Source organism: Rutilus rutilus (assembly GCF_951802725.1).
Source record: "Rutilus rutilus genome assembly, chromosome: 1".
NCBI classification, from domain to species: domain Eukaryota; kingdom Metazoa; phylum Chordata; class Actinopteri; order Cypriniformes; family Leuciscidae; genus Rutilus; species Rutilus rutilus.
Window position 1 is genome coordinate 35,367,215 of NC_140209.1, and position 20,634 is coordinate 35,387,848.

At 38.5% G+C, this 20,634-nt stretch overlaps 1 protein-coding gene across 2 annotated transcripts; it reads right to left on the bottom strand.

Annotated features, from left to right (window-relative positions):
- Positions 1-603: 603 nt before the first annotated feature.
- zc3h7a (zinc finger CCCH-type containing 7A) lies at positions 604-19,846 on the bottom strand. 2 transcript variants are annotated; one of them, XM_084420910.1, is made up of 23 exons: positions 19,661-19,846; positions 17,734-17,839; positions 17,363-17,402; positions 17,078-17,275; positions 16,149-16,307; positions 15,990-16,070; positions 15,747-15,800; positions 15,628-15,667; positions 14,835-15,139; positions 14,502-14,745; positions 13,431-13,462; positions 13,174-13,345; positions 12,902-13,060; positions 12,606-12,811; positions 12,195-12,295; positions 11,102-11,283; positions 9,864-9,934; positions 9,637-9,773; positions 8,854-8,959; positions 8,630-8,738; positions 2,768-2,901; positions 1,381-1,544; positions 604-1,294 (listed from the first exon to the last, which is right to left on the bottom strand). In XM_084420910.1, exons 2-23 carry the CDS (start codon positions 17,799-17,801, stop codon positions 1,105-1,107), a joined length of 2,952 nt encoding a protein of 983 aa, XP_084277036.1. In that variant the 5' UTR covers positions 17,802-17,839; positions 19,661-19,846; the 3' UTR covers positions 604-1,104. The 2 variants fall into 2 exon arrangements, with proteins under 2 accessions (XP_084277036.1, XP_084277037.1); XM_084420911.1 differs by having other exon boundaries at positions 14,835-15,136; positions 19,661-19,785.
- Positions 19,847-20,634: the final 788 nt, after the last annotated feature.

A 20,634-nucleotide genomic window follows, 5' to 3' on the forward strand; every position in this document is an offset into this window, starting at 1 on the left:
TTCCATTTTAATATAGCATTAAAACGTAATGGATTTTTTTTATCATTTATTCTATCCACATATTCCTGTGATGGCAAAGCTGAATTGTCAGCATCATTACTCCAGTCTTCAGTGTCACATGATCCTTCAGAAATCATTCTAATATGATGATTTGCTGCTCAAGAAACATTTCTAACTAGTTGTAATGCGTAATAATACGGAAACCTCAAGAATTGTTTTTCAGGATTCTTCAAAAGAACAGCATTTATTCGAAATAGAAATCTTTTGTAACATTGTAATGTCACATTTGAACAAATGAATGCGTCCTTTCTGAATCAAAGTATTAATTAACTTTAAAAAGTTTACTAGCATCTAGCAAGTTTCATTAGCACAAAAGCAAGCAGTTAAATTCAAGTGAAATGAAATAATTATTACAGAAATACACAGCAGATCCAACCTCACAACCCATCAGGTGCAGCTGGCAGGATATCGCCTATTCATGATCTCCCCCTAGTGGCTAAAACATGTCTTGACAGTCACGTACAAGTCCTTCCCCTTTTCGATCATTAATACACTGATGCTGTATGACTTCCTTCCTAATTCGCTTTCAGGAACTACGGACGCTGAAAAGATGAAGACTTTATTGTGTTTATGTCGGTCCATATAATACCAACAGGCATTAACACAGCAAGCAGACAACACAGTAATTTGGTGCGGTTGTAGAATAACAGATACAGGACCGAACATTCCAAAACAAATAATAAAAAAGGCGAGAATTTGTCACAGAAACATTCAAAGGGATTCTCAGAGGGCTTCTCTCACTATATGCCATGCCTATACTGCACTTCTGCTGGGTTTCATTAACAAAATCCAGTTCCTGAAAGGTGATCCGCTGTGTGCTATTTAATAAGAGAAACACAAAAAGGCGATGGTGCGTTTACTTAACCGGTGATAAAAGCAACAAAGCCGTGATTACTCAGAACACAAGGCCAGCTCTGTGCTTTCCGTGAAAATCCAGAAGGAGGATGTCCTCCCTTCTCCACGGACTCGCCTGATTCAATACTGAACTCAAGACATCATAGTTCCAGAACACCCGGCATCAACAGATTCAGATTCATTAAAACATTACTTAATATCTTTAAGCAGAAAACTATATTTGCCAAAGTCATTATCATTTGGTGCTATCAAGTGATCTTTTCTGGCTTTGGCGAGTTTCATCAAAAGGAATTCTCTTCTGTCCATCCATTCCTTCAGCTCTTCATCTCCATGTGCCAGTTTACAAAGCTCTTCCTCTGTGCAGGTGCCCTTGAGGAACCTGGAGGGATGGAAGCCAATCCGTTAGGGACAACAGTTAACCGTTACCATGATCTGAGTGGCGTCACACATTAGCGTTAGGCTCACCGCTCGCAAACTTTGAAGGTGCCCGTGGGGAAGCGATACTGCCAGCAGTTCTGATCGTCCTCGGAGTTGAACACTCGCTCTTTGTGCTTCTCGGAGGTGATGTGCTGCTGCCACTGCTTATCGCTATTGCAGTTCTTCCCACACAACCAGCAATGGTTGCCAGCCTGACGAGACAGCATTTAGAGGTTACGAGGATTGCATTCATGAAGAATCGTTTGTATGAAGAAATGAGTTCAGTTATTTTTCATGAAAGGAAATGTGCACTGAATGACTACAGATGTCACCGTTTTCACAAATTTGCTTTTTGTAAGTTTACACGGAGACGATAATGGTATCGTTTTCAAAAGTTTGCATTTTCAGGCCCCCAAAACGCTATTGTTGTGTAAAAGAACAGCCAAAAATCCGTTTTTAGTAGAAAACGGTGTCGTGTACACGGCCCCTAAATATCCTCAATAACTGACTGCAAATTGGCATTCAGATCTGCCTCCATTCAGTTAGCAACACACAACTTCCTATGATCAATTCCCGATGGACAAAAAAAAAAGAAAAAAAGAAATCATGCCCTACATACACACTCGGATATACGTCACAACAGGGAAGAAAAGACTATCGCTTTCAAGCCCCAGAAAGATAGTGAAGACATCACAAAAGACCTCCAGTGGTTTAACCTCAATTTTATGAAGCTAAGAGTGCTTGAAAGTTGTAGTTATGCAGACTGTCAATTCATTAAAAAGACCTTCATTTGTGTTTTGAAAATGAACGAAAGTCTTACAGATTTGGAACGACATCTGAGGGCGAGTAATTAGACAGAATTTTCATTTTAACTTTATAAGTCTGTATGCTTTAATTTGTCCTAATAGGTAAAGGATTTGCTCATGAATATTAACTGCATTGTGACAATTGGCCAGTAGGCAGCAAAACAGATGCTGTCGTTAGAGTGTGTTTGTGCTAATCAGTAGGTGGCTTAATAAATATTCATGAATCATGCTAAGTTATGAGACACAGCGCTCCCATTAGGCTACCAAGCAATATGACGCAACTAATATTCATTCACAATACCTTACCAAATAAATTTCACATGAGGTGTACATACAGGACGTGTTTAGTGTTCAAAAACAGCTAAAGGAGCACAATGGACTGGAACAGATTGCAGGGGTCGAGACGCATTTTTAAACGTTTGAAAAAACTATTTTTGACCCGACACGACAAACCGTGGTCCAAGAAGGTGAAAACAGAGAGAGACAGCAGAGCAGACAAAGTATAATAGAGCCCTGAGTGTATGTGCTGTTCTTGACAGCCAGCGTCAGCATGTACAGGACACTCTAAGATGGACCAAGGTTGTGTCAGACAGAGGTGTGATAATGATGTTTCCATAATGTTTCCATACCACGTCCTCAGCGTAGTCCGTGGGCATGTGAATCTGTTTGCCGTTCTCTCGGGTTGCAATGTTGGTGCTCTCCTCGCTCCAGCCCGGCTTCTGAGACTGCAGCCACATTTCATACAGCTGCTCCATGTCTGCAACTGCATACACACGATCATTATAAGAGATGCATGTCTGTCAACACTGGGTGAAAATGAGTCAATCATATCAAGACCACAATTCAAAAGTTAGGGGTCAGTAGAACTTTTTTCAGCATTGATGATAATAAATGTTTTTTGAGCATCAGATCATCCTATTAGAACGATTTCTGAGGGATCAAGTGATACTAAAGACTGGAGAAATTATGCTAAAAATGTATCTTTGATCACAAGATTAAATTACATTTTAAAATATATTACAATAGAAAACGGTTATTTTAAATGGTAATATTTCACAATCTTACCGTTTTACATATGCAGGTATTGAAGCGTATGAATAAGCTTACAGCTATTTGGCTAATGATTAACACAGGCCTGACTGACGTCTGCAGAACAGGGAAGTTATTAAAAAGGTACACTATGCAACTTTTTGTTTAAAATTAACAGAACTTAAATAATGAATCAATACATCAATCCTTCCAAAACTTGTTTTCGTCTTTCCCTCATTAACTGTAGTAAGCCTATTATAGGTGTTTATTAGGGCTGCACAATATATTGAAAAATTATTGTTATCGCAATAATAGTATGCGATATCCGTATCGCAGAGAGGTGCGATAAATTGCATTTATTTTATGTGACAAGCATTTGTGTGATGCATGCATGCATAGGTTGTTTATCCAAATTGGGGCCTTACTATCTTTATACCCGCCTCCCCAGTAGGTGCTATTATGCTATTGGCTAGATCGGGCCCAAAGGGGAACCTAGTGGCTCAGAGCAGAGAGTGGAAAATAAAAACTAATGGCGGGAGTAGAGACAAGCGAGTGAAATGACAACAGCGAAGAACCTGTGCCTAAAAAGAACTGCACGTCTGAAATATGGCAATATTTTGGCTTCAATAGAGAAGATCTGTCATAAATGCAGGTACTGTGTAAGGGTACCTCACATATCGCATCTAAAAACGCATGGAAAGCGCGCAGCGCTGCTATCTCCTTTCCACAAGCACTTGCGTCTGTCGTTGCTATGCAACCATGACCTGCGTGAGCTTGCAGAATTCTGAAAAGTTGAGATGTTCTCATCTCGTCGCAGCATAGGCGGGCCTGGAAAAATGTGCTTCCATTTTGAACGAATTTGCACGCGCAAAAAATGTGATATGCGAAAAATTTTGCCCACGTCGAGAGGAAACTAATCTCCAGTCATCTGGAACGCAACCTCAGGGAGCTAACGTTATATGAAGACTTCAAAAAGTGTAAGCCCAAATCTACCAAAACTGCTAACGAAATGCCAAGTAACAATAACAGAGTCTCAAAGACAACCATTAATCAGTTGCAATTAAGTGTTGCATGTGTAACGTTAACTCCTTATGAAAAAACTGAGATATTCTTCTGAAGATCAGAAGAATATCTATTAGCCTACCTGTTTATTTTAGTATGATCATTACATATATAAATGATTAAAAAAAACTAGGGCTGAATGATTAAATCGCAACAAAACCGCACGCGATTTGCGATTATCTTATGCGCAGCTTGTCAGTGGAGTGCGGCTGACTGGTAGTAAATACTGCCCCATTAGAACACCAGAGGGCGCTCTCATGCGAACACGATAAATATGCCCCTATCGCTGTAGCTGAATAAACAGAAGATTGAAACGCTTTGATTAAACATGACTTATAAATACACGACTGCCTTATTCTGTGTAAGAAGGCACATCATCTCACAGGAGGAGCTCAGCAGTTTGGAGTAAATGCATGTTATTAAATGTTGTCTGTTGTCAGTGGCGTTTTCTTGCGGAGGCCAAGGGAAGCCAGGCTTCCTCACTTTTTCAGAATATAATCGTCATTTAATAAACACTTTTGTTTTCAGTTTACGCAATCCTTCTGTCATCTCCTCATCGTCTCTCTTCATTCATTACTGAGTGTTTTATGATGTGTAAAACAGCGCCCCTATAAAAGTGACATGGTGAATGAGCGTTGAAAACATGGTACTGCACCCTGTGTCTGTGAGGAGGCCAGGCTGAGTTGGCATCCCTTGATAGAAAAAAAAAAGAATGATTAACCAATCAGGTGACGCTATTGTCACGACACTGCTCCCCTGTGATTGGTCAGGACAGTGTCAACGGAAGCCATGAACTTGTTGGCATCAGGCCAATCACATCACGTTATCATCGTCAATGAATGAATGAATGAAATAGCGGAAGATTTGTGGTTTTGTGCCCATCTTTTTAATTCCTTTATTTATTGACCATACACTCAAAACAAAGACACATTTAAATGTAAGCCTTACAAACAACCTTTTCACACGTAAGTTTTTCAAGGCGACCGTTATTGATCGTAGTATCACTTTATGGTTCCCATGGAGACGCGTCTTTCATTGCTTGTCACACCGCAGGCACAATAGCGCTGAATGATCAGCTTTTATTTCCTTTTTTTATTCAAAATTTCACAAATTTATTAGCTATAGCAGGATATATCTGATATTCCGATTGTCAAATATGTGCAAGAGGATGTGTTTTGTTGTTCAAACACCTTTATAACAATCGCGTTAGTTGAGCTGTATGCGCAACATATTTTAGGTATCTACGTGCTCAAAGTGTTGGATTGTAACAAGCGTAAGTCCCGGTAAGATGATGCTGGGCGCTCTAATAGTTCATCCAAATAGCAACATATAAATGGTAACGTATGATTTTCTGCCCCCACCCCTTAAAACACACAGCTTAAAGGTTGTGTCTTAATTGGCTTCCTCAGAAATTTTCCCCACGCCACGCCACTGTCTGTTGTTGGACAAGAGGTTCATAAATGCTTCTCTTGTTTTGGAAAGATGTTTGACGCGTGTTTTTTCAAATGCACGTTATAAGTGACTCAAACTCTCAGTGCTTTCAGATGGAGCAGCGTTTACAGAGCCGTACATCAATGACAAACTGTGCATAAAAAAAAAAAAAAAAAGGCAGCCTTTGCGATTTTAAAATCGCAATAAGCCATCTCGATTTAAGTGCGATTACTTGGAAAGTGTGATTATTCGTTTAGCCCTAAAAATAAAAAGTAAAAATAGCATTTCTCTAGGGAAATGTTATATCGCAAGAAATATCGTTATCGCAATACTCAACAACATCGCATATCTCATATTTTCCCAGTATCGTGCAGCCCTAGTGTTTATATTTTAGATCTGCTAATGGTTTTCACAGGAAATTGCATACATACAATCACAACCTGTGTGTCTCTCGTCATTTCCGTAAATACAGAAAAGTTGCTCCAGCTACTTTGGTGTGTATGGTGTGGGAGTGGCAGATGTTAGTTGTCATGAGCAAGAAAGGTTGACATGAAGCAGCTAAATCTCAAACCTCTGGGAAATCACCCGTTTTAAATAAACAGAACAATGGAGAATGAGAAAGCGACAGAGCTCGTAATAAAACAAGAATCATCACCACCTTGGCTTTTCTGAGATGGCCTGAACTGAGGGATTTGAAGTGTTGTAAAAGCGATGCTGAGATGGTGTTTTTATTACTCAACAGGTGATTAAGGTAATTCATTGAACTGATATATTACCATATGTATCTCTCTAACAAAGTACATTGTAAAGCATTATCTATTGTAAAGGATCACTTCATTATGGTTGTTGTAGCGCTGTGCTGGAATTGGTGAAGGTACCATGAATATTAATGGGTAAAGCTACAGTAAAGTCTTCAGCTAGAGTCATCTTGAGATCCTTTCCATCTAAACTGGTTATATCTCTTAAAAGGTGCCATAGGTGATTCTCTGCAGAATCATTTTTTTGTTTTGCTGGTTGAAAGTCTCCTCATATCCTGATGGCAACCACTCTGTTAAGCGGTCTAAATGCATTTAGTCGTCTGGAAGGTGCGTTCAATCGTTGAGTTAGGTCCGAACGGTCCTATAGCATGTGTTCCCTGTCGGTCAGTGTTTGCATACCACTGCGCAGGCTGTTCACGCAGACATAAGTCATCAGTGTTCACGTACGAGAATGGCAGGCAAACAGCAACAACCTAACTTTCCTTCTGAACTGACAACAAGTGGCACTGGCAAAGGATCTATCTATCTATCTATCTATCTATCTATCTATCTATCTATCTATCTATCTATCTATCTATCTATCTATCTATCTATCTATCTATCTATCTATCTATCTATCTATCTATCTATCTATCTATCTATCTATCTATCTATCTATCTATCTATCTATCTATCTATCTATCTTCCTTCATCGGAGCCAAGCAGACTCTCATCGCAGAAACCCTGGCATGCAAGAAATATTATTACACACTGATAAGTTTTGCTAGCTAAACAAATAGAAAACTTGCTGCATCTAATTCCGTTTTTAAGAATTTGTTTACGTTACTTCCAAAAGTGTTATTCCGCAAAATGCGTGCAGTTTTATTTCTTAACCGACATAGGGCCAAAAGTTACATAGCGTACCTTTAAACCAAGGGTTCTCAACTCTGGCCCTCAAGGTCCACTCTCCTGCAGAGTTTAGCTCCTTGATCAAACTCGCCTGCCTGTAACTTTCTAGTAATCCTGAAGACCTTGATCAGCTTGTTCAGGTGTGTTTGATTAGGGTTTGAAGAAAACTTAGCAGGAAAGTCGATCTCAAGGGCCAGGGCTGAGAAACCAACTTTAAATGAACAAATGGTACATACAACCACTCACTTGTGTGGCCACATTATGACTTCGATACCCGTCTAAAATATCTCGATACCAATACTGAATCAATACCACGGCAAAAAACTAAAACACAGTAAAAGTAACTGAATAACAGAACTTAAAATTCTTAAAAAATTAAAAACTCACTTGACCAGCATGTTCCTGCCCTGCTTTTTGACCATTCTCTCTCCTTTATTTAAAAAGAATTACATGCCACAGTGTGAACGCATCTCCTTACAAAGATGTTTGCAATTATCACATTATCATGTCATCAATCACATTCGCTAACCTTTCACAGTTCTGAACAGGTTGGGTGAAATTACAAATCTTTTTTTATGATTTTACAAGTCATTTATTTAATTTCACATTTATTATATATATTTTTTTAATATAATTTTATAAAATCACAATATATTATAGTATAATTTTATTTTATCTTCGCTTTTAAAACTAAGTAAAGATGCAAATAACAAACAATAAGAACAAATACAACATTAGAAAGATACAAATGAAATAGTGCTTTAAAGTTTTAAGGTAGTCTACTGTCTAGCTCCATACGGATCTATTGTTTCGATTCAGGAGTGTCATCGCAACGTAAAGTTAAAGTGAGAAAGGCCCTTAAGCCCGGCTGACCCTGAAGTAACATCACACGTCCCACGCCTTCTTTTCTCATACATGCATTTTTTGTTTTCTAAGGTGTCAATAACTTGAATCCATCATGCGCTGCACGGATACATTTTACTCCCTGCCGGAAGTGGAAGCAGAACACTGCACACTAGCCCTGACTCCTGCTGTCACACATCGACGCAAAATCAATCAATACGACTCTTGTTAGAATGCTGTCATTCTTAAAGTACTCGTAACTAATGAAATGTGGAATCGTACCATTTTTAATAGCAGGGTCTCGCAATTATCTTTCTAGTACAGGTATAGTGTTCAACACTACCACTCTCCATGTATTGGTTGTCATCATCTGGAAATAATGACCAATGAAGCTAAACTAAAACAAAAATAATTTCTATATAAGCGTGTCCCTAAATGCAAGTCATGCACCTTTAGCACTCAAACACATAATGAACTTACTATTGTTTTCTTTCATGAAGGTCCATAGATCTCTTTCTTCTGTGCTGTGAGCAAATGTGCAGTTTCCAATGTACTGGCACTTTTTGCCTGCAGCCACATGCAAGCAAATCTAAAAACATGCATGAATAACAATTATTCAAGAGAGTGACAATTTATGAACCATCCATTTATGTGCATATTGAAGAGAAATGGACTTTAACATGAAAAAACAATATAACACTTACTTCAAACTGAGCAGGAACAGGTTTTTTTGTTGGGAGAGGTCGAACTGTGGTCCACTTTTTCCGTTCAATAGAACTAACCAGAACCACTCGTCTCTCTTTAGACCAACTAGTTAACATAAAGTGACAAGTCATGAGTTTACATATATACATGGGCATAATAGGTCCCCTTTAATATTCTGCCATTTTTCAGCCTTGATTTTGTTTTTGGGCTTTACTAGACTGGCCAGATGTTTTGGACTGTGTTTCTCAAAAGCATTGTGAGCCAAGTTGATCGCAGAGACCACTGGTGGCAATGGTTCTACAATGTACTTAGGCTTACAATGCTTTTGGGAAACGCAGCCCTGTTCAATTCCCGTCTCTATTACGCCCCTCCTTCCGAAAAGCACAATGTGCTCTGATTGGTCAGCTGGGCCAGTGTGTTGTGATTGGTTGAAACTCAACACTACAATCAAGGCGTAAATGCGTTTTCATCTCCCATTATTAGCATTAACTTTTTCGTATAAGTCAAAAACCACCTCAAGCGAGAGTCAAAATTTTTTTGTGTGAATTAAGGGATTTGAAACAGGAAATGTGTTAAAGAATGTACAAGCTATTTTTTGACATGAAATGAAAGTGTATGGTGATTCACGCTCTTCTGTTCACTTTCATTACATGGAAAAGAGCAGTACATTAAACATTTCTCCTTTTGTGCTCCACAAAAGAAAGTTGAGTGGGTTTGATACAAAATTCAAGCGAATGCCGACAGAATTTCCATTTTTGGATGAACGTATGAGCAGGACTCACGTATGCCTGGCCTTGGCACTGCAGTACTTCTTGTTTTTGTCCGGCTCGCTGACTTGGCCGTTCCTCCAACACTGAGCACATACAAACTGCATCTTCAGGTTAACTGGCCCAAATCTGCGCAGGGCTGGTGGGAGCTCCTAAGGAATTGCCACAAGCACAATATAAGAAATCTCTCACAGAAACATGGGTATATACGCGTTCTATTAGTACACATGTATAAATTCTACCTGGGCTTGAACAGCAGCATCCATATTCCAATATTTCTGTGACTCCTGAACAATACCTTCGTGTGAGATACCTGAAACAGATAAAAAAAATACAACAGTTAGCGTTTCCCATCAATCTTGATGTCTGATAATTCATGAGACTTAAAGGTATAGTGGAGGATTTTCCCGAATTTTAGAAAAGAACCGCCCTCTCCACTTTTTGAAAAAATGCACATGCGCAACACTCTACCTGCTCCCGAGAGGGAACGCCTATTAAACGTGTGCACGAGAGAGCATGCACGAGCCTAGTTCTCCTCGTGCACGCTCTGTTTACAAGTTGCTGTTGGCATGCCTCATACAAGCCTACTTTCCTTTACCTGTCGAGTAGAAACTTCGCGACTGAGGCATCAGTGGGAAGCCCAACCTGTGCTTTTAGCGCACGCCAGCGTGTGAAACAATCTCCCAAAAACACTCTAGCTCAAAAAAATTCATGCAAGACAAAATGTCAAATGCCCTTCCGTGTTTTATTTACTTATTATACTGATCGATTGAGTGAGGACTCAAGACATGATCTGCAATGGAGAAGTAGCTTGTTGCGTTTGTGTAATAAATACTATGTGAACACATTGGAATTATCAAAAATGAACACACAAGGTTTTAGAACATTTCAGCGTGATACCTTTTACCAGGTCATAATTACTTTAGACAAATTGAGATGTTTACCGTGTCTGCGCGGTGCGTGACTTGTGCCAGGGCTAGCATCGCTAATCATAGCTTACATTAACTTTTACTAGCAGTGATTTTAAATGGATTTCTCCAAATAGCATGCCAAACTTTACCTGTCGAGTAGAAACTTCGCGACTGAGGCATCAGTGGGAAGCCCAACCTGTGCTTTTAGCGCACGCCAGCGTCTGAAATATTCTCCCAAAAACACTCTGGTCTTGTTTCTTTCTTCAGAGGCCTTTCTCTTCTTGTCATACAATTCGTAGACACTTTTTCTCTTGCGACCCTCAGACATTTAGAAAAAACACGGTGAGAACGGGCGAGCTTCTATGAATGGCTGAAACCGTAGCTCACCACACATATACACCCGAAAGTGCGCATGCGCAGAAAGCGAAAACTACCTAGGGACGAGCACGTACGACGGCCTTACGTAAACACCAGATCACCAGAATGATTGACAACTAGGAGGACCAATAGTCTTGATGATCCACCCGGAAAAAGAAAATCCTCCGCAATACCTTTAAGTAGCTGCTCACCTCGTTCACTCTGCATCATCCATACTTTGAGCTCGATGAGGCTGTGGGCGTAAAAGCAGGAATCCTCACGCTGGCAGCCGTATCGTACCTCATGCCTACACAGATCCATCTGGCAAAGAGGGATGTATGGACGAACTTTGGAGTACCTGACGGTTTTGTCCCTTAAATAGTGTACAAGGCACCTAAAAAAATAAAATACAAAAAAACACGGTGTTAGTGTCAAATTTCTATACAAGTAATAAAAGATCTCACCTAGGGCCAGGCAATATAGACTACAACGAAAATGTCATCACTTCCTGGCTCTCTGGAACACTTCGGTTTGATTGGTCAACTGCAGCATCTTTGGGTAAAATGTTTTTGTATAATGACCACTAAAATTGTTGTTTAAAATTGTGTAAAAAAAAACTATTGAAAAGAAATAAATCAATTGTTAATATTTTTATTTAAATATTATGTTAATTTGTAGTATATTATATAAGTATTTATTATTTATACTACAATAGTGATTTTAACAGATATATATATATATATATATATATATAATAGATATATATATATATATATATATAATAGATATAGATATATATATATATATATATATATATATATATATATATATATATATATATATATATATATATATATATATATATATATGAGATTAAAACCATAATAAAAAGCATTGATTTTTTTTTTTTTTTTTTTTTACTAAAACATTTCAAAACATGCGAAACAATAGGTTTTCGGAGTTATGATGAATCTGTGATTCATGCTGATTCACTGAGAAAGTTTGAAAAAAATGTATTAAACTTTTGAACTCTACTGATTTTTAAATCATGGACAATTAAATCTGTGTCATGGCATGGTGGGTGTGAAGCTGACCTATGGTCAGAGTTCAGGAAGATTAACGGGCAAATAAAAGATACAGAATGTTGGTTTTCACCAACAAAATAATATTAAATATATAAACACTGAATATATCGCCCAGCCCTGATCAGATGCATTCAATATTTTCAGACCAACTGCATTCACTGCAAAGCATGAATCTGCACATTTAGTGTCTGTACATGTCTTCACAAGAAGAGATGCTTACTTCTTTTCCTCAAACGCATGCTTTGTCACTGGGTGAGAGCATAGACCGGGGTTGTCCTTATTGGTTTTGCTGATTATTCTGGGTTTGTGATCAAAGCATACCTACAGACCAAGTCACACATGTTATTTTTACAGCTCCTTCAAAGTTTAAACCAATGCAAATTTCAGCAATGATGAAAAACAAACACTGAAACCGAAAATCCATTCTTTCGAAAACCGGTCATTCCAGTTCAATGATGAAATGAGAGGGTGTGTTAAAAGACAGACAGTCAGCTGCTGAAAAAAATATCTCCAACAAGAACGGCCGAACTCAAACATAAAAAACGTAATTAATTTTGGTCAGCTTCCTTTCAGGTGTATCATGGATTAGTCAGTAATTACAGCAAGCCATTAGAACAATGGCACACTTTACCTCACAGAGGAACATAAATATCCCATGGTGCTCCTGTAGGATTTTGGGCACTGTCACACTGATCTTAGGTCTATATCCGTAAGGATCACACAGATTATCCCTGCAGATGAAGCCTTTGCGTTCTAGCGTCCACACATCAATTTCTTCTTGGCAATAAGCAAAGGTACAGTGGCCAAGATACCGGCATTCTTGTCCTATCGCCACATCTATAAAGAACATTTTGATGATTGTTAGTAAAAAATGAAATAATCTGCAAAACGGCAAGAAAAGGCCACGAAGGAGAACAGTGCAAGCACCTTTGCAAATATAATAAGGCCCCATGTACTGGTTTTTAGTGGGTCTCGGGCGAATAAGCTTCCACGTTGGAAGATCTGCATGTTTGGTTCTACCCAAAAGCAAATCTTTTTTGCATTTGTGGTCCTCTGGAAGGTAAGCATAATCCAGCACTCCAGGTCCTGTGAATACAGTCATAAAAAAAAAAACTTATGCAAAACGTCATTGTTTGCATATTTGCATGTGAGCACTGCAAACGCTGCCTAGCAACACATCCTGCATGACTGACGCTTACCGGTTTTAATGTAGCATGAAGAGCAGGCCTGTTTAAAATCATGTGTATCAGCAAGTGGGTTCTTGGCAAGGTCTAACTGCGGTGGATAATCCTGCGCGAATGTCCCATCGGATGTACTGAAACCCATCCCAATGGGTGGAATGGTTGGCACTGACATGTCGCTATTGCCCAGCTGAAAGAGCAAATAATGGGAGATTAACCAAAGAGAACCAAAGAGCTGAATATTCAGGAAAATATTGAAATAAATTAACTCTTACCGACATAAAATGATGCTGGCTAAAGACTTTATCTGGTCCATAAGGATTAAAAAAATAAAAACAGGAAAAGAAAATCAGAAATTATAAGTAAAAACAAACAAAGAAATAATAGTTTCAGCAGACACTGACAGCAGGGTCCAAAATTAACACTTGTCAGGACACCAAATAGAGGTTAACAATGGGCTTTAATGATTAAATAAAATAGCACTTTACTAGGATCTGCAAATATTGTGTTATTAAAGTTTCAGTCAATGACAATGACCCGCGGTGCTCATCACAAATAAACCAGGAAATGTGCTCAGTAATAATGCCACTGTCATGGAGTGCTGCAGTGATGATGTATTTTTATAGGCCAATCCGGACGTGAACATCAAGTGACACTCAATTGGATTTTCCCACTGGCTTTTGGATTACAGAAAATAAACTGACCAACAAAAGTTTGATTCTTGCACATTTGTTCATCATAAATAATCTTCAGAAATGAACAACTTTTACGAATTTGAAATCTAAATACAATCGCTTAAAGTAAAAAACTATAAACTAACTAGGCTACACCACGGTCGCACGATTTAGCTTCCAACAACTCTTTCAATCTCAAGTCAATAATTTGAAAGTTTAAGTAAGAATTGTTTGAGCGTGATTATAATCCCAACGAGGCTGTAAAAGCGGACTAGTGAGCAGATGAGTTCACCTCAAAAAAAAAAATTTGAGGATGTCCTCATCCCATGATAGTCCCATTTAGAAGCTTAGTAAAATCTCGAGTGAGGTATTACTAATGAACTTTTATGTTGTAGAAAAAGCCATGGCAGTATTTTGAGCTTATAAGGTTCAACAGACCTTATTTCAGGCATTTAGCCAAACCCCATTTTGTTTGGGACAAAAATGCTAACTCATTCGTGGGTTTTAGGACTCATTCCTGCAGCACTCTATAATGACAGTTTACAGTTTATTTTATGGTGAGAAATAACTGAGGCTGGCAAATTATCTTAATTCACTCAGCATTTACAGGTTAGGTAAAACTGTAATATTTTACCCCTTTTCTTTTTAAATTGAGAAAGCAGAGCAACACACCTGTCTGAGAATCTGAAATCGACAAACTATCCAATGAATCCAGGCCTGAGGAAAATGTATCCAGACCAAGAGAATACGATGAAATTGGCTTGTGGTACGGAGCGGGCAAATTTATTGTGCACTGTTGAGCCATACTCAAAAACGGATGGCTCAGATGAGAAGGCATGAGTAAAGGACTCCGTAATGAACTACTGACGGAAATACTGGTCGGTAAAGGAATAGGTCCGTCCACTGTAGGAATATCCTGGGTGGGGAGAAAAAGGCAAACATCAACATGACTTCTCACATGCACTCAAAACTTGTGTTGAGCAGAAATGCGTTACTCTGTCTCACCAAAGAATTAGAAGGACTTGCTCTGTCCAACAGCTCATCCAGATCATCCCCAATAATATCTGTATCATAGTCCAAGCGGGTGTCTGGTGATACATAAGAGTCATTGGGCCTGGTTCCATTAACCAGAGGCATATGTAATGGCATGGGAACAGGCTCTGGGTGATGGGTCTCAACTGGGACTAGCGGTGGTGAGATGACACCGACGTGAGGCTTAGACTCGACTTCTTCCTTCTCATTTACAGTAGAACACACTGGCATATTGACTGGTGCCGGGCAATCCATACCCTGCATAGACTGGCCCACTTCTATGGAGACAAGGAGACAGTGACGAGCTGACTGCAACTGATTCACAAATTTATGATATACACTTCCGTTCGGTGTTTGTAAGATGTTTTAATGTTTTTGAAATAAGTCTCTTTTGCTCACCAAGGCTGCATTTATTTGATCAAATATGCAACAGTGATATTTTTTGAAGAATATTATTACAAATTAAAATAAATGTTTTTAATATACCTTAAAATGCTATTTATTCCTGTGATGGCACTTTTTTGTATGTTGTTTTCTTCCACACTTTTGTGGAAACAGTGATAAAAAAAACAAAAAAACTTTGATGAATAGAAAGTTCAAAAGAGCAGCATTTATTTGAAACCTAAATCTTTTGTTACACTATAAAGTCTGTCACTTTTGATCAATTTAATGCATCCTTGCTGAATAAAAGTATTAACTTCTTTAACAAACAAATCTTACTGACCCAAAACTTTTTAATGGCAGTATGAGACATACACTGACTCACCCATTTCAATATCCTCCACAGAGGCAGAGTTTTGAGAATGCTGTTAGGAAACAAAGCAGCTCAGTAGGGTTGCTGAAATTCTTCATTTTAAAAACACACATGCACATTCAGCATCTTACCTTATCATTAACCGCACCAGATAGACTTGCACCAGGCAAAACATTTAAGGCAGGCTGATTTCAAAAGAAAGAAAAAAAGACTGGTGGTCAAGGCCAAATATTTACAGATTATGAGCTTTAATGTTTTTCACCATAATTCTAACCAATTAAATTCTTTCCCCCCTAATTAGCTAGAAAGTAGATACGCATCAGATTATTTTGGTTCCTATTTCCCCCCTGCATTTGGAAAAAAATATATGTTACCTTGTGTCTCACATAAGCCTTACGGATTTTCAATCCCAACATTTTGGCAAGCTCCTGGGTCATTTCAATCACATGAGTATCCTGTAAAGCAAATGAAACATGAGGAACCAAGTAATGCAAAAACTACTTGATTAAAACCTCAATGTAAAGTGCTCTGACCTGAGGCACTGCCATAGAGCATTTAGCAACCGCCTCATAAGCCTCTTGATGTCTTCCCATTTCCTTCAGACATCGAGCTTTCCGGTAAAGTGCTTTGTAGTTGCTTTCATTGAGTTGAAGAGCTTTTTCAGAGTCCTCTAGGGCTTGATCGTGCAGTCCCTGCATCAATAACCACAAACACATTACAGGCAATTAAAAAAAAAAACAACTGGGACAATTAACTTTGCAGCATAAGCAGTTGTCAAACACTAATGGAAATAATGTTAAAATGTTGTAAAAATGTTACAATTATATACTAATGAAATAGAGCTGCATGATTCATCGTTAAAAGATCGCGATCTCGATTCAAACACCCCCGCGATCTTATTCCGAAATGCCAAAGATTCAGCTATATCTATTAGATCTTTGACAAGCGAACATTCAAATCTGCGTTGACCTGCCGCTGATCAAGAATACAGTTATCATGTATAGGTATGAAACAGCTTTACAAACAAACACAGGATATAAACACTGATGTCTACGGTAACGATCAAAATAGACTAAATCACCTTTTGAAAGTAACTTGATGCGTTTAAATAAAGAATGTATCAATGGCATTGTTACAATTACGTCGTTACATGCGACAACTGACTGTTACATTTATTTATTTGCCACTGAATCAAAAGATTCCTACAAAAATGCTAATTCTTCCAGTAATGAAACGAGTGAAGCATTTATGAGCGAGTCACTGAATCATTCATTCAAACCGATTTACGTGGAAACAGTGACACTTTTATCCATGATTAGAAAATTCAACAGAACAGATATTATTTGAAACAGAAATCTTTAGTAACTTCATAAATGACTACGGTCACTATCAAACAGTTGAATGCATCCTTGCTAATTAAAGTTGTATATCTGCATACATGCAAGCGAACGCATATTCTTACAATGTTCAAGTAGGACGCAGCACGGTTCGCGTGAAGCTTCTCCTTTATCTCTCGAGGGATGAGGATGTCCTCTGATTCTGCATACTCTGCTATGTTTAAGGCCTCGGTGTATAATTCAACAGATCGTGCCCATTCGCCTTCAAGGAACACATCATTCGCCTCGCCATACAGATTCCTCACCAAACTCTGAATGAATACCTTAAAGGAATGAATCGATGCTTAATATAAACATCTAATGCACAACTGCAATCAGTGCTGGATTGACTGTGAATGAGACACACTTACCTCATACTGCTCCTGAGAACCAGGAAAAGGCAGGGTAGATCTACAATTAAACAGAAGATAAGGAAAAAACATTGAGACTATAAAAACACAGGTGCAAGGAACATGAGCAATGAGAGATTTACTGAGAGAGAAAAAACATGTCATTATGAACCTGTGTGTCATAAATCTGTGTAATTTGCATTCCATAAATTGTTCGACCTGCAACCAAATTCTTTTCATAGGACAGAAATAAACATCAGTGGATGAAGTCCTTCTCAAACTATTTCTCTCGCTTTTCAAACTCCATAACAAAACCTGAAGTCTTTTTCTTCACGATCAAAGCTCTCTTACGTTCGCAGGTTTATACTAATAGTTAAAAGCAGAATACTTACTGAATGAATTGTAGGCCTTTCTGAATGTCCTGCCACCGGCTGCTTCGGTCCTGGCATGTGGCTGACATCTTCCCATACGCATGTAGGACCTGACTATGGTCAACACCTACGGTTTCATACAGATTACACGGATACATTGATTTAATTGATGCATTGAAATATATCTTACAGTGCAACAGTACAGTAATGTATAAGCATTTCCGTTCTGCTCTCTGTTAAGAGCTACTAGTCTCACCCAGCGCATTATTGCCTTTCTTTTATTAGCGCAAAATGATTCTTTAGAACATTCGTTTCAAAGAAGAACCGATTCAGCAATTGAACGATGGCTTACTAACATGCAACATGCTCTTTAAAGGCATTTTAGAGGTATTATTCATGTGCATGTTCCAATAGATATAGAAATAGGCCTACACAACACACATTGTTGTTTAAAGAAATAGTTCACCAAAATATGAAAAATCATCCCATAATTTATCACTGGCTTCCGGCAATCGCCGTACACGCATTCACAAGAGAGTCGGGTCCCGGCAGAAGTGTGACTTCTGACCTGACATATGACGTAGCTCCTCTTATATCGAAATCCTCCAACATTTTTCTTTAAAACATCTTGTCTTTGACTTCTAATTCATGACCAGCATCCTCTGCGCTTGTCGATTCTCATCCAAGCTTATGCTACGTCTACATCCTACGTCGGGTCAGAGGTCACTCTTCCGCCAGAACTCGACAGCCGTTGCCGGAAGCCAGTGATTATAGAACTTAAGTTTTAAATATGGATATTTTTCTAACAAAAACCCCACCGCTTTGCTTTAGAGGGCACTTTATCAACCAACTGGAGCCATATGAATTACTTCTATGATGGATGATGCACTTTTTGAAGCTTCAAATACTCCGTATTCAAACACTACTCAAAAGCCATTACAAAGCTGGGAAGAGCCAGAATATTATTTAATATAGCCTAATTCTGATTGTGTCATAAAGAAGTCATAAACACCTAGGATGGCTTGAGGGGGAGTAAACTAGGGGATAACATTCATATTTGGGTTAACTATTCTTTTAATGCATTTTTCTTCGATTGTAAGTTTCTTGAGACAATTTAGCTCGTAAAAAAAAGTCGTTTAGAACTAACTATAGTGTATTTATAATACAAACAATGCTAAAATTACATGACATATCAGGGCGATTACTGACATGTTCTCGGCCTATGGCCCACCCACAGATATAATTAACAGTTCAAAGATTTGTCGATTGTTGACTCGGTACAGTACAGTCTGGTTTTGCAAACGGATTCGTTCAAAACACCTTAAGTTACTCGAAAGAAAACACAGTAGCTGCTAAGGAATTCAGTATAACACATATCATACTTCTTGAATCTTAACCCACTTGGCGGAAGACAATGGGGATTCACAGAAAAGTGGCGTCTGATATTGGTTGATTTAACCACATTGAAACTTCTCGCTTAGGTCATAAAAAATCTCATTACAAAACTATCGCAATAAAGAAACGCCTGGCTGTGTCTCAAAGCCAAGTGAGCCGCCTAACTTCACCGCGGTCCATAAAGGAATCTCCGAACGCGCCTTCGACGTCCAAATGTAACGTTACAGTCTAGATAGGCAGCCCACTCGGTATTGAAACACAGCCATTGTATGACCACATTTTTTCACAAACTGAAAATTCCAATGGGTATTTTTGCTGTAAAACGGGCAATGAAAGCTCTGACCTGTTTTCCCCGTAAAGTCAGGAACACGTATATCTTGTGTGCTAGCCAAACGGTTGGTCGTTCAAACTCTTGTGTGAAGAGTCGCTAGGTAAACTAGCATGATAGCATTTTACCGCGCACCTCTGCCCACTCACTCGGCTGAACAGCGGCCGCCCAAGTATATGTATGTAGGCGAACAAATCTATTTATTACTACTTTAACAACACTCACCTTAAATAGACAAATGACCAGCAGGAAATAGACTGTTCCATACAATCGCTAATGTTTTCATGTGTTCGTCAATCCTGCCTCTTCTTTGGGCAACGTGATCTTCGTGACGTCTTGTTCACTTTTTCGGTTAGTAGTTGAAGATGGTTACAGCGCCCTCTTTCGGACACACTCGAAACCAGCCGGCGTGATCTTCTCCGTTCTCCACCTGCGTTCATTTTCATCTGCCCATGACATGCTAACTAGAAACATTGTATTTTGAACATTTGTTTAATCTGCTATTAAGTAACTATGTTATTTACCGGACCACATTTACAGGAAATAACTTTTTTTTTTTTTTTTTATCTGTCTTCTTTGCACGTGATATATATTACGATAACACAGACAAAACGTTCTCGATATTTTAAAATGTGCAGCGCCAAGGTTGCTAATGAAGACTAGCTACGTAAGGAAATGTAAGTATGAAATAGGGATAATTTAAAGTAAAATAAAAAAGAGAGAAAGGAAAGGAAACAAGCCCAGATAAATAAAGGCAGGCCTATTCAATTGCCTATAATAAGCGCTAATTTGTTTGGCTACTTATAAATAAATAAATGCAAGGACGGGGAATATCAATTTGAATTATTTAATTGGATTTAAATTATTTTGTGAGAAGAAAGAGGGCATGATGACTGATAAGACAGAACATAAGTTTGGAAATAGTCTTCATGCGGTTAGTTAGGGTGAATGCAGGGAAAGTGGGTCGTTTAAGTTTGATTGTACTGTGCTCAGTGGGTTGGTTTATACTTTCAGAGCATGACAATGTTCTTTAATTATAGAAACACTATTTCTTTAAATGATAAAATGGTTTTGGTTGATGCAATATGTCACTGGCGGGTGTGGCTACATGGTTAAAGGTAGAAAACCCTCTGACATAAGATTTTTTTTTATTATTATAAGGTTGCTCACTAAATGTAAACAAATATTATTGTTACATT